This window comes from Dreissena polymorpha, chromosome 3 (assembly GCF_020536995.1).
Source record: "Dreissena polymorpha isolate Duluth1 chromosome 3, UMN_Dpol_1.0, whole genome shotgun sequence".
Taxonomy (NCBI): Eukaryota; Metazoa; Mollusca; class Bivalvia; order Myida; family Dreissenidae; genus Dreissena; species Dreissena polymorpha.
In genome coordinates, this window is record NC_068357.1 from 144793409 (window position 1) to 144808777 (window position 15369).

General features: G+C 35.1%; 2 protein-coding genes across 3 annotated transcripts in view; one reads left to right on the forward strand and one right to left on the reverse strand.

Moving 5' to 3' along the window:
• Positions 1-11873, reverse strand: part of LOC127871832 (alpha-(1,6)-fucosyltransferase-like) — a 62089-nt gene extending 50216 nt beyond the window's left edge. For both annotated transcript variants that reach the window (XM_052415066.1, XM_052415065.1), the window contains exon 1: positions 11753-11873. The gene's annotated coding sequence lies outside the window, so the exon portion shown is untranslated. The remainder of the gene's footprint in view (positions 1-11752) is intronic.
• A 1240-nt stretch (positions 11874-13113) lies between these two features.
• The window catches only part of LOC127871851 (zinc finger protein 830-like), a 39342-nt gene continuing 37086 nt past the window's right edge, over positions 13114-15369 (forward strand). The window contains exon 1 of the mRNA XM_052415106.1: positions 13114-13247. Coding sequence (XP_052271066.1) covers positions 13135-13247 — 113 coding nt within the window. The 5' untranslated portion in view covers positions 13114-13134. The remainder of the gene's footprint in view (positions 13248-15369) is intronic.

Below are 15369 nucleotides of genomic sequence, written 5' to 3' on the forward strand. Positions count from 1 at the left end.
GCACTCTGTTTGCCACTATAAAATGGCTTGTCTCTTGGTAAGTTGTCAATCCTCTTGTGGATGCGAGCAGAACAAGAGCTGAAGAAAAAGGTATAGTATTAAATAATAGGTCTGGAGCATTTGGGTAAATACATTGGCTGCTAGCTTCCAATGGTGCTGCTCGGGCTGCAGAGTACCTATTGAAGAGTCCTTCAGAGGGTTAGAGACGACGAAAGCGCGGTGGTGGAAAATAACCGATGGTTTGCAGGACGTGGAGTTACACCTTCATCGAAGCCGGAAAATATTGAAGGCAGAAGCTCCGTTAGAACAAGAGTTCCCTGAACGTCGCATTGTAAATATTTAAGGCAACTCAATTACTGTTCAGTTTCAAATCATTAGGCAGGTAGCCTGAGTTAATCTTCATTGTTATTTGTAATTGGCCTTCCGAAAATATATTACTATAATTTACATGATTTTAACCCAAAATGACCAGGAAAAGACCTGTTGTGTCAATATTTGATAAAAAAATTCCCAATTCAGTCCTTTTTGTCGATAAAAAATTCCCAAATTTGCAACTTTTATCGATTAAAAAAATCCCAATTTGACCAGACTCCTTTCCCCAAAATGGCTGGAAAAAAACACTATTATATATAGGATCAGATTTAGACAAAATAAATTATTTGGTAATTTGTATTGAATTTCATATTAATCTCCCATTCAAACTTTGATCATGCAATGTGTGTGCATTAACATTATTGTTTATGTTATTCTTATTTTCTATTTGATTAAGAATTATAATGTGTAGCCATCTTTTGTTAACATATGAACCAGTGTTCTCCGGAAGCAACGGCCGCCGGTTACTAACTATCTAGCATAATCTAGGCGACAACTTGTTTTTGCCAAAATTCAAATCCAAACAGCGCAAAAATGCCTGTGTCCATGATTATATCCATTTTGATGCAATACTTAAGCTTCTGTGTTTCATTAAACAAGCTCGATGTTATTATTCTAATGCGCATTATTTTGTTAAGAGAAAAGCACCGATAAACAATCAAAATTTTGTATCTTTATGTAATGGGGTTTCACTCGCTTTTTAAAATGCTCGTTTATGACAAAATTGAATACACAGGGTAGTTTTAGCTAACTACGGAAAGATAACGGCTGGCTTACTTAACCTACAACCAGACAACATCACATAAACGCGCTGTATTTAAAGCGTTTGTTTGAATTAGATCATATTATGCTGAGAAGCACAAATCACGATGCCTCCACAAGAAAGAGACTGAAACAGTGCCCAGTAGACTCCATTCAACGAACTCTAGCCAATTTCTGTAGGCCAATTTAAGGTAGAATGAACGACCCATAATATAATAATAATAATATAATATTAAACTTATTCTTTTAATTCCATGTGGGAATTCATGTATAACTCAGCACCTTGCATATAACCAGTAGACTGTGTAAACGATGCTCTTCTGCATTAATTAACAGCTGCAACATGGGCGTGTGCAAGGGTTTGTGGAAATCTATCAAATTTCTAATGATTTTTTTGTGAGATACGTGTGTTGGACATGTTTGATATATCACATGGTTTGTTGAATACACTCCATAAGCCATGGATAACTTTACAGGTCTTTTTTCAAGAGTCAACAATGTGTTCCTTATGTTCAAACAGATGCCATCACTGGAAAAAATCCCTGAAAAAGGAGGACCTGCAACTGCTGCAGAATGAGACCTCAACAGCAATGTGCAAGTGCAGGCAATCTGAAGAGGCCGAACTAGAGCTAGACTCTTACTCTGATTCAGATTAAAATTTTAAAACATTTGTCATTAAAATGTAGTTTTTTTTTAAGTTTGAGGATTTCAAATGCATATTGTATTCTTTATGAAAAATGCTTAATCGGCGGCTAGCCGCTACTATTATTAAAGCTGGCTACTCCATTTTTTATGGAGAATACTGATGAACAACTAATTCTGCAATAAAGTGTGACCGACAAATGCACTTAGCGTGTTGTTTATCTTTATTTACACTAAGCGCATTGTTTAACTGGTAGACGTCACATCCGAAAAGTAAGAGTACACGATTGTATAAGGCATTAGGCCAACACAATTTTGAAAATTCCATTCACTAAACATATTTATATATACTGAAACAGTAATTTAACTTTTTTATAACTTCTAGTTATATCTTTCACAAGTTAAACAGTATCTGACTGTTAATCTTCTTTTGAGCAACATTCACACGTAAAATTGATCAAGAAGTGCAAAAACAAAACGTTTGCAATGTGTTGAAATAAAATTTTGGCATATTGAGCAAATTACCCTAATTTCGACAGTTTAAGGTTAAAATGTGTATACCAATTTGTATGATTTACTTCGACATACCATCAACATAACTTATTGCATCCCGCACTTTTTATGTGTTGACTGTCAGGTAAGGATGATTTTTACGTATCGTATTTACTTAAAACGTTAACGAAGTATGAGATCGTTATATCAACATGGTGCCCCTTATTTTGACTTCCCAAGTTTGTTTTAAGAAATAACATTGTTAACCCGATTAATTTACGGGAAATTTAATTATAACATTGGCACAAAATATATATACATGTACGCATCAAATGTCATTTATTTATTGTTGATCTACGTAAATATCTGTTAAGTTTATAATTGTTTAAGAGTGTGGCTTTTTGTGAATGGAAGAATTTATATCGGTACATATATTGTTGGTATTTATATTGTATATGTATTTCTGTATGTATTATCATTATTATTATATACGCGCGATATTTTAAATTATTTATTTCAATACTATGTTAAAAATTTGGTATGTTTGACTGTATATATTATAAATGTATTGTATTTTATTTTGAGAGAATCGTCAGCGAATAAATATAATAAGGATGCATATCTCGTGTCTTCGTTTTGAACGGCGAACTCTTAACAAACATCAATACAAGCACTTTAATATATTTAAACAACTGATTTCTACATCAATTCATTAAAAATCAAACTTTCTAAGTAAGTCAATCAATAATAATTCATTAGAACAATCAAAGCAGGAAATAATTGCATTAATGCGTAAATGTTGATGTCCATTTGGCAAGGTTAAATTACAAACAATATAGACAGTGGAATGGGTAGTTGACAATGTGAACGGCTGGTATTTCGAACAACACCGCATCCCTGATACACGTGATATGCCAGCGACAGGGGCATGCCACACACTTTATCCATTCGTCTAAGTCACCTGACCGGGGCAAGATCTTTCCTCATCTATGTCATCGTCTGTGTCAGCCAGTCGTGATGTCTCGTTCATATCAGATTCCGAGGGCTCAGAGGACGACTCTCTCCTTTTCGGCTTCGCCTCTTCAGTAACCGTTCTTCCTCTCGCTTTTTCTTTGCCTCTTCTCTTAGTGCTTTTGTTTCCTCATATCCTCTCTCAAAAGTTGTCTTTGTTTCTTAGCTTCTTCGTCATTCTTCTTTTTTGTCTTTGTTTCTTACCTTCTTTGTCATTCTTCTTTTTTGTCTTTGTTTCTTAGCTTCTTCCTCATTCTTCTTTTTTTCTTCTCTTTCTTTTAATATCTTGAGGGCCTCTTTTCCAGACAATGACTTTGGTAACAGCTGTCTCACGGTGTTTGGCTTCTTTCTTAGGACTTCTGGAACCTTCAGTAGATAAAAAGCACGTGACACTGACTCATCTCGTGTCTGTGTGACGTATGGCGCTTGTCTTTGGTCTGAAGGACCAACATTTGTAGATTCTTTTCCCACATCTCTTATATCTGTATAACCAATCTCCTTCATTGGTTCTGTGTTCATTTCCGTTTCAGGTTTCTCTTGCGTTCTCCTATCTTGCAGGTTTGACCGTTTTATCGTTCTGTGTCACCTGGACTGTCACCTGGGCAGGATTGCTTTCAATTTCATCATCAACCTCACGAATTATAGCCTTTGATTGATCAAGTTTTGTCATATCAATGTTCTTGGGGTCGAATGGAAATATTCCGCATTTTAAAAAACCATGGACAGCATTTTCCAACTTGGCGACTCTTTCCCATGCCTTTCGGAAGACACCGGGGACCTGTTTCTTTGTCAATGCTTGCCCTAGATTGGCTAGTTGCCAAGCCTTGACCTCCTTTTTCCATGCAGCTTTCATGGGCGAGAAGAACCCAACGTCACATGGCTGGAGGATGTGTGTGGCCTTCTCGAGAAGATAATATAGAATAATGTCGTTGCTAAAGCAGTAGTGAGCGGCAGCAAGCGACATGTGGGTAGAATGCCCGTCGACCAGCAGCAAAACAGGTTTAGGGATGTTGTGCTTCGAAACAAAATCATTGAAATGTTCAAGGTACGGTAGGTCACAAATTATTGTCCATCCAACCGCTACTTGTGTGTCCATATATGGCTAAAAAAGACAAGGGTTCCGGAATCTCTGAATCGTTCACCAGGGTAGACAATGAGTGGAGGGATATAGTTACCAATAGCATTGAAACATGCCAACACAGTTATCTGGGTCTTGTTACTGGTACACACTTGATAAACGTGACGTACTCCTTTGTTGGTAAGAACCTTTCCGTTTGTCACAGATAGAGGAAATTCAACTTTCAGCGTTAAATATTCTACGAGGGTCATTGAGAAGTGCTTCCCAATCTGCAACTTCCTTCTGTAGGTAAGTCTGAAGGCCAGCAAACCACCCTTCGACCATCTCAATACTAATCAAAGCCCTCTGGTGCCCCAATGCCATAGCCTTCCGTTCAGTAATATCTGGGTGCCTTTTGAAAAAACCTTGGTACCAGTGTTTACCAGGAAGATTGTCTTTGAATGGGGTAGACCTACCATCTGCGTCAAGGACTTTCTTTATCTCGATAGTAAGTTCATTTTCATGCAGTCAACCAGAACTACCTCCTCAGCCTTCGTCAATATGCAAGGTTTACCTGGATTACATCCAAGTGGTGTCTTCCGGCTCAACTTGTCTATCAGTGTAGTGCGCGGATACCGTAAGTAATAGCCGTCTTTCTTTTAGACATAGCCCCGCTCTGCACCATAGATACTGCAGCTGCAACTTTGCTTGGCGAATAAGTCCGGTACTTCGACGCTCCTGCTTGCTTAGACATGACTCAGACTGAAAAAAAAAAAGTTATTTAGTTATATTATTTGCTATGTCAAATTAACGGTCCTAACGATTTATGTTATCCTAACCAGTGCTTTCCACAGAATTTTAGTTAGGCGCCCCGGGGCTGATTGGGGTATTTCGGGAGGGGTGTCCCCTCCCAACATTGATTTTTAAAAAATTTAACGTGTCAATCATGTTCTGTGGTGCATTTAAACTCAAAGAAAAACAGCGTCAAAAGACGTCATTGGTTGCGCTATGACTCTTCAAGAAAATCCCCCAGTCATTTTAAAATATATATTTTTTTTTATATATTGTTTAATTGTTTTAAAACTTTCCAGCACATAGGTAATTATAGTAAAATCCCGACTCGAACGATTCCCCAATACATCCGTTTCAACCCGACTCTATTACTGTATACTTTTCAAGTTTCTATTTGTTACCCGATAATCCCGTTTATTCCGTTGTATAAATCACTTTCTGGTTAATACTTACGATAAAAGCTCTCAATTATTTCTTTAACACAAACCTTGCCATTTTTCTATAGTATCAAATAAATTTTAAGTGACTATTTATAGATTTAATGAAATATTGCCTCTGAACATGCGTCAATCCCCTGGCGTGTTGTGTGCTTTTTAAAACGTTCAATATACGCACAATACACATGACGCGACGTTGTACATGCTGCGTAATTTTTGCGCATTTTTTGATTGAGAAAAACATTCGACACAAAATAAATTTGCACTGCTAATTTGAAGCAAGAATATTTTAACGTTGCGCTAACATTTACATTCGGAAGTGTGTTTCGGATTAAAAACGCATTAACATCCACCTACGGGAATGGGTTTCCAATTACAAATTTAATTATTCCCATTTGAGATTTCAACAAATATTAGCAGTTGCGTTATGAATTCAACGATAATTTGTTTAAACACTTACGAGTCAAATAAATGTTTTGACAGAATTATGCATGAAATTCACGTTGTCCACGGGGATTACGGCCGGTTGCCATCATCAGTCTTCTAAGTATCGATTATCGGACGAAACATTTACAAGTGTGCGTAATTAATTCAACAATTTTTTTTAAAGCGCATTTAGTGTCGAATAAATGTCATAAAAACCAGGTGAATCAGTTCTAAATGGACATGATGAAATATACATGTACTGGAATAAAATTGTTATCACATAATTGTAACCGGGTGTTATTTGCACAACTTACTCGCTATTAGAAATTAATTGTTTACCACTTGCAGTTAATTTCTCGAATTAATCATGAGTCATAGGTAACACTTGCTTACAGTAAAAAGGTGTGATGATGATGCCCGTAAACGTCTTTAATGTACTGTACTGTACTAGTTACCAGTTTTATATTACATAAATGGTTTAACTTCTTGCTAATCAAAATGTGATAAACTCTTACTTGTGCCCGACGTCAATAAAAAATAATGGTCATTAGTTAATTCCTGCCCTCATAGTCATAAGCATTTGCGTAACCGATTGGACGATGAACATCACAGTTTGACGACTGGAAAGTTACCTGATACATCCTTGTCAGCATTTAAATGACTGTGTAATGTGGCTAGAATAATCGATACGCGCGTCTTATCAGTGGATTATCCATTACCCCATGTGGTGTTTATGGCGATTACTTGTGAAAGTAGGTACTGAGTGCTCTTTTAAAACAGGGAATATTGATACACTGATAGAGAAACCTTGATTTTGTTTGACAATCTCCACTTTCTTTTACTGAAAAATACATTGATCGGAAAATTTCAAGCGCCCCAGGGGACTCTAATTTCGAAGTTAAAGCGCCCCGGCGAGGGATCGTTAAATGGCCTGTGGAAAGCCCTGATCCTTACTTCGACACCCCTGCATTTACCGCCTAAAAGGTTACAGCATAGAAGCACTGTTTAAAAATATGATCTTCCATGTTTGTTTTTCCGTTTTCAATACAAATAACAACATACTCCCGAAAAAAACAACGAAAAGAGACTTACCGTTGGTTGCTGCTTGTCTTACAGCTTTGTATAAGGGCCGCAATCGCGCGAAAACACAAAACAATCCGTGATATTTAACCTTGGCTTACGGAAAAAACGAATGCAAATTTTATGGGTGAAATATTTTGATGATGTAAGAAATATATGATGTCATCAAAAATAAACTTAAATTGACTAGAATGCACCACACTAGGCTGAATTATATAAAATATGTCAAAGCATGTCGAAATAACAGACATGTCAACATTAAGTGACTTTGCTCTATGTTACTTGTAAACGATTTGATAAAATTAGCATCCAATCAGGACAGGGCATACCCAATCAACATGTGCATATTGTCAAGCCACCTATTTTTCACGATGTGCACACACAGATTGTTCCATGCAACATTTTCTGAGAATCGTGAAAAAGTACATGAATTAAAGAGTACAGTCAGGTCGTCAGTTCCGAAAAGTCGCCAGTTCCGAAACAAATAACATTTCATTCAACATTGAAAAATAAGTCTTACCACTTATGATTGAACAAATTGTACAGCCATACACCTTAATATTTGATGATTTTTTTCACAACAAACCGGAAAAAAATAGACAAATGTAAACAATCTGAATTGTCGAAATGCTCGCAGACATATTTTTGAATGGCGGCAAAAGCCTGTCTTCGAGATCGGTCGTCGGAAATTAGAACACGTTTGCTTCTATAACGGATTGTGCATGGTAAGTGATCTTGGAATAGATATGAAGGTAATATATCAGGAAATAAGAAAACAATAAGATTTATACATTTTCAGTCAAACTGTGAATTTAGAGTCTCGAAAATGACTCACTGCCACAGCTGTCAGTTCCGAAACAGACATGAAGTAAACCAGGGGTAATCTCAAACGAATTTTTACCTGTCAAACATCGTTAAGTGATATTGTAAATTTTATTATTGGCCTTTACACTTGGCCTGGGATGAAATGCTTTTATTTTTAATGCTTAAATTAAGCCTTAATACTGCTTGAAAACAATGTAATTATATTTGGTCCCAACCAGCATTTTTTATATTGCATTATTGAATAGGAAACATGATGTTGCTACTATGAAAACATGTGAGTAGAACTTACTAGAAGCAACAGGGGCTTCAAAAAATTATGTAACCATTTATATATGAGCATCTTACCATTAATTACTTTATACTGTTTGAAAATATAATTCAAATTTATCTTTTATTTCTTTAAAATGCTTGAAGTTACATTGCAATTTTATTTTTAAATATATATAAATACATGTATCACACCCCATACAGGGTGATAACAACATAATGTTTACCCGAGAATGGTTATGTTAACCTAACCCAGTTATATCAACCTGTATGGATGTGAATCATTTGATATTTATTGTATTATACTGAACAAAACAACAAAAATTAATAAGAGAAACACAATCGAAAATTGCTTGTTTATTCATTTACTAAGCACTCTGGCACATACATTTCTGAATGTACGGACGTTTAAAAGGAAGGTTGCTGGTATTAACTCATAGACAAAGGAAAACAATGTATTCCAATTTAATTAAATCTGATTATAAAAATTTAAAATTGTGTGATTTTATTTTTGTTTTTATTTAAAAAAATATGCAAATGCCAGAAAGAAAAATGAATTAAATGCAGTATATTTATATATTCTCTTGATGTGGAAAACTAATGGTGCTATTTTCAGCTAAAAAATGGTGATAAAATAATGTCGCATGTGACTGTAATATGGGTAAATGGGAATTGACATGTGCTAGTCACGTGAAGTATAATTACAAGGGAAAAAATTGTCACAAAACCAGGTTTTCATTGTGAAAAAAAAATCTGATAAAGGGAGAAAACTCAAACTGAACTTTTGAAATGACCAAAAAAAATTAACCCCCTTTGTAATTTTTTTTTTTTTTTAAATCTATTTTTAGTCGTGGCGACCTTGACATTGGAGATATTGACGTGATTCTTTCGTGGGACACACCGTCCCATGATGGTGAACAAATGTGCCAAATGATTTTAAAATCTCACAATGAATGACATAGTTATGGCCAGGACAAGCTCATTTATGGCCATTTTTGACCTTTGAACTCAAAGAGTGACCTTGACCTTGGAGATATCGACGTAATTATTTCGCGCGACACACCGTCCAATGATGGTGAACAAATGTGCCAAATGATTTTAAAATCTGACGATGAACGACATAGTTATGGCTCGGACAAGCTCATTTATGGCCATTTTTGACCTTTGAACTCAAAGTGTGACCTTGACCTTGGAGATATCGACGTAATTATTTCGCGCGACACACCGTCCAATGATGGTGAACAAATGTGCCAAATGATTTTAAAATCTGACAATGAACGACATAGTTATGGCCCGGACAAGCTTATTCCGCCAGCCCGCCAGCCAGCCCGCCAGCCAGCCAGCCAGCCCGCCCGCATTCGCCAATCTAATAACCAGTTTTTTCCTTCGGAAAACCTGGTTAAAAATAGTAAGGCTTATATCATTATTTTTTCAGTATTGTGAAGGACGCAGACGTGCCCCGACAGGCAATGGGGGAAATGCAGCTACCCAGACATTTCACCCATGCATCTGTGATAGTGTTTAGCTCTACCCATGTGAATTTATTAGTGTTGTACACTTGCCAAAGCTCTCCAGCAGTTGCTTATTTACCAACCTTTTCCTTATTTTATTTTAATTAGTTCCCAGTTTGTTTGTTTTTTCTAGTTTTTACCAAAAGCTTGAATTCCTATTTGTCTAGAAATTGATTTAGTTATTGTTCATGGTCAGTTGACTTTTTCATATTTTGAATTTATATGATTTGTGAGACTGGGTTCATCCCCTTTGAAAAAAGAAATTGTATATTTTAATTAAATATTTTAAATCCAGTCCTGGGGCAGCAGTCTATATATGTGACTGTCATGTTGTAGGAAAGTTAGCCCATGTTCCACTTATATTTTGTGGAATAAGTTTGCACAAAACATCATTTTAAATGTTATTATGTTACGTATATTTTGCTTATCTTTTAAAATAGATTTTCTTAGTTAAGTGAGATTAAAACACCTTCATAAGCATATTATCTGGATAAAGTTTACATGAATATTTACTACAATAGAACCTTGACATGCATTGTGTGCTGTTGCTTCCTTATACATTCTCATATTTTTGTGTGACAATACTGTATGGTATGCTATCAAGATTTGATTCATACAACTATATGTTGTTTTCATTTATTTTTACTGATATTTCAGTATAAAAAAATGCTGTCCTATAAACGCATTAACACTACATAGATATATGTATTTATTTTTTATCACTGTCTTTTGCATTAAAATGTACCATCCATGTCGGAGCAGAGCAGGACTATTCAATTATTGGATACTCTTTGAGAAAACTGGTCATTGTTATTTGCATTAACTGTTATCTTGAATTGTCATGTGCAACCTACACAGGCTGAAATCGCGCATTATTTTCTGGTTTAATGTAATTGTTTGTTTAGAATCTCTTATTTGTGCTCTGAGAAATGATACTTTCCTCTCAGAAAGCTTGTGTTGTCTCCAGTGGGCAAAGGCTAATCATAAGATTGTATATTATAGTATATTTTATGCAAGTGCAAGTGTGTGATCTCAGGTAGGGCCCATTTTATTTTGTTTGATCTATTCCTTCTTCTTGTTTTCTATGTTGTTGCTTGGAAACAGTATGCTGTATATTGTAGTACATATGTATATTATATGCAGGTGCCCTTAATTGTGTGATCTCAGGTAGAGGTCCATTTAATTTTGTTTTGTTATATTTTACTTTTTGCTTTCTTTATTGTTATAGTTTTTACAAAAATCTGTGATCAAAAGCTAGTTTAGTTGTTATAAACATTAAATAAACTATTTTGACAGTTCGAGTTCGTTTTGAGACGATCCCTAGTCATAAAGTGCACCTTCTGTCACGTGATTCGCTATTGGAGAATATTAATCGGAAATGGAGAAAGGTTTCGGTTTAGAAATAACATAAACACTCATTTATATTTAGAACCAAATTCAAAATCAAGGTGAGCGAAGCATAGAGGTTAAAATTATATGTTATACGCCCTATATCCGAAATTAAAATCGATCGCCGTTTTAAAATATACATGGGTAGTTTATATAGTGATTCGGAACTGACGACTTCACTGTACTGAAAATTTGAATGGAATAGGGCTAAATTTGGATTATTTCAGCTGAAGTGAGATTTTGAAATGCAATTATGCAAATTTTTCCTCATTTTGGACACGAGGTATTTATTTTCAAGCATACAAATGTTAGTCAGACAAAATACTCGGAACGCATCCATGTGATGTCATCACGAGAGCCGTGTTCTTAATGTTAACAAAGTGATCAAAATTAGGCTACGCTCCATATAACTATATATATATATATAAGGAAATCGTAAGATATGTTTAACTATTAGAAATGATTCAACTTAAAAAATCCCTACGAGAATGGGGTCAGGACTTTCTATTGGGAAATAACGTGCTGTTTTAACTTGAATTTGGAAATTTGTGTTCGCTAGTCCGAAAATTGATAAATTTTCTAAACAAATGATGAAAGGTGTGCAACAAAGCAAATTTACAGAGATCAGAAAAATGCAAATTCAAAATAGCATGCAATATGAATACGAATAAATTGCGGGAACTACAAACCTAATAAACTTCGATGATTGTATATTTTATCACAGAGCAAACGACAATATTGAACGTAACCAAATGCACGACTGGCAACAAACTACAACACCGGATTTATCAGATATTGCCGGATAGTCGTAGACATTTTGGGTTACTGCGCACTAAACTTTTCGCAACATGATTTTTAACGTCTACTTTACTTTTGGTTTGTAGGTTGACCACTGCGAAAATGTTAAGTATGCCCTGAGTTTGAAAAAGAAGTTGTTTTTTTTCTTAATAAACTGTGACATAAAATTATTACAGTTTTTCTTGTACTCCTACTGAGATAATACGCATACAACTACTACAACTAATAACACCAAGTACTGGTTATAGGCCTAGGAAACGGACTCGAGAGCATTTCTATAAGCCTGAGACTTTCGATGCAATCGAGCTAAAATAAATAGGCTTAAACTAATACTAATTCTCATAATATGGAAGTAAATAACTGTAAAGCAAAACAGCAATTTCGAAAACATTTATAAGGCTAAATTAAAGGCTTATGGTACGGTCCATTAAGACTTGATTGGTCATTGTCGGCTCGGGTATTACTTAAAAGTACCCCGGGTACTCTTAAGTATACTAAATTGTACCCCGGGTACGGACAATATACTAAGGCCTCAAATGGTCAGCGGTTTGTTTTTACACTATTACGCTATTCACATTTTGCTGTTCCATGTAGTGCATAATTATTATGTATATTTCAAACGCCATTGAGAGGTTACAATACGTTGTTTTCCTTTATATGTTGTGTGATATTTATTGTATTACACCAAAAACAAATAACAGTGGCATATTTATCCTCTCAGATCAGCCCCTTTAGTGTTCAAATGCTCTGCACTATATACACTTATACTTAATCTAGTCATCATCATCATCATCATCATCATCATCATCATCATCATCATCATCATCATCATCATCATCGTCATCGTCATTGTCGTCGTCTTCATCGTCATCATCATCATCATCATCATCATCATCATCATCATCATCATCATCATCATCATCGTCATTGTCGTCGTCGTCGTCGTCGTCGCCATCATCATCATCATCATCATCATCATCATCATCATCATCATCATCATCATCATCATCATCACCACCACCACCTGCACCACCATCATCATCATCATCTTCTTCTTTTTTCTATTTCTTCTTATTATTATTCTTTTTCTATTTCTTCTTCTTCTTCTATTAGTTCTTTTTCTTCCCTTAGTCAGGACTGTTGTGAAATCCTTGATGAAATGCTTTTTCTGCCAACAAACGACTGTTGTTATTCTACTCCATTCGGAACCAGTCAAATAGGAGTTTTCAAAAGAAAGTGATGATTTATTAGTGCAATGTAGCCTTAATTCAAAATGGCGACGAAAAAGAAGAAGACGGTTACCAAAGATGATTTGCGGCGTTTAATGAAAGAAACGAAATCTGCCGTAAAGACGACGAAAACTAAAGTTGACCATCCTTTAGCAAAGTAAAATATATGCATTGTTTTTAAGCTGATTTGTGTATACTTAATTAGATAAATATAGATACAACATGATTACGCGACTGTTTGAACTTGTTGCAGTGCATCCTTTTCAGCTATCTATCTATCTTATCTATCTATCTTTGTATACTGCCAACCGCTCTTTCGAGCATTATAGGCAGAGGGACATTATCGAGTCCGTTTCCTGGCAAGCACCAGTACTAGGTATCTATGGAGGAGTTAATGAGAACGCAACCCGAGTGGGGTTCGAACCCACGAACTCCCGCTCGCTAGGCGGACACCTCATCCACTACACCACCGCGATCTCAAAAGGTTTGGGCTCGTCCGGAATATGTTTTGTATTGTATATGCTTGTATATGTTTTGTGATAGTCGTTTGATTATTTAAAGGGGCCTTTTCACGCTTTGGTAAATTGACAAAATTGAAAAAATTGTTTCAGATTCGCAAATTTTCCTTGAAGTTATGATATTTGTGAGGAAACAGTAATACTGAACATTTATACTCAAACCCAGTTAACTCGCGGGTCGGGTTGACTCGCGGTATTACATTAGCGCCCTCTGGATTTTGTTTAAAAAAAAACCTGCGTGACCTACTTGTCAAATCTGACAGAAAACATCTCTTGCTACAGATTGGAATTGATTTTTGGTAATTAAATGTTGTAAAACTCAGACTTTAAAAATATTTGAATTTCTATAGTTCAGTTAATTGTCGTAACAAAAATATACAACATTGCCTGAAAATAACTGTGTTATTTATTTTATTTGATGTCTTAAATTCCATCTATTTAAATTGTTATATTCTTTATTGATTGTTACTTTGAAAGTATGTCAGAGTCTTAATAATTCATGTTTATTTAAAAATTGGTGCTGTTTAACCTATTTACCGCAAATCTAACTGGAGAAAAAATAAACAACAATGGCGGAGAGTGGTGTTTGATTTGTTTCTACGGCAGTAAATATTGAAGGATTTTTGCCATAAAAAGGCAGTTGTCCAATAAAATTAAGTTAAATATGAATGTCCTTTAAATCATTTATCTGATATATGAAGATCGTTTATAGGCGCAAGTGAATATTCCTCAAGTACCACAAGTCAACCGTGTTGCAGTATACCATGCTCTAATATATCCATTATGTACATTTTTTGACGATTTAAAAACCTGAAAATTATAAAGCGTTGCAAAGCAAAACGATTGAATATTTTGGAGAATTCAGTTTTTGTCGTTTTTTTTTTGATACTACGATTATAAAGTTTAAAATACATTGATCCTGATATGAGAGTTGATGGTCTAGTGGAAAGAGCAGTAGACTTTTGCACCATGGCTCCAGGGGTCAGTTGTTCGAGCCTCGTTGAAGGTTACTTTTTTTTAAATTCTTTAATTGTATTCTTTTTTTTTTTTACTGGTGATTTTTAAACCCAATGTTAACATTTATCAATATAAAGCATTTAATGACAAACTTCAATACATGCCAAAATCTGTGAAAAGGCCCCTTAAAATGAACTCATTGTGTACTGTTCACATATTAAATCTGTTGCACGAATCACTCACTAATGAAATTAAATTTTGTAGCTTAATAGATAAATCACAAGGTAGTGACAGAGTAACAAGATTTTTGACATTTTCAAGACCATGCGGATTAGGGGAAATTACCCTGTTAATATGTTGTGACATAATGGCAGCAAATGAATAAAATAATAAAGATGTTCAACAATTTTCTTTTTTAATTAATTAAATGCAACTTATTATGCAGCATACTAAATAAATTTTCCAATATGGATGAAAGCAATGTTAATTTTTCCAATTTGACCGGTACTAGTACCAGTTTCAAAGTGGTGGGGAAAATCAATGCAATATCTAGGCCAATTTAAAACTGAAACTATGTCATGTGGTCAAATGTAAAGAAAACATATCACCTGAATCTGACACATTTGTATCTGGGAAACACGCATAAACAATACTGTTGAATCTTGGGAAAAAATGAACGCCTTAGGAGGCCACGTGTATGATTTCATCCTGATGAAACTTTGTCAGAATGTGAATCTTGAAAATATCTAAGATGACAAAGCTTTGTTCCTTCCTTGGGAATGGCAGTTTTCCACAAATTTGAGA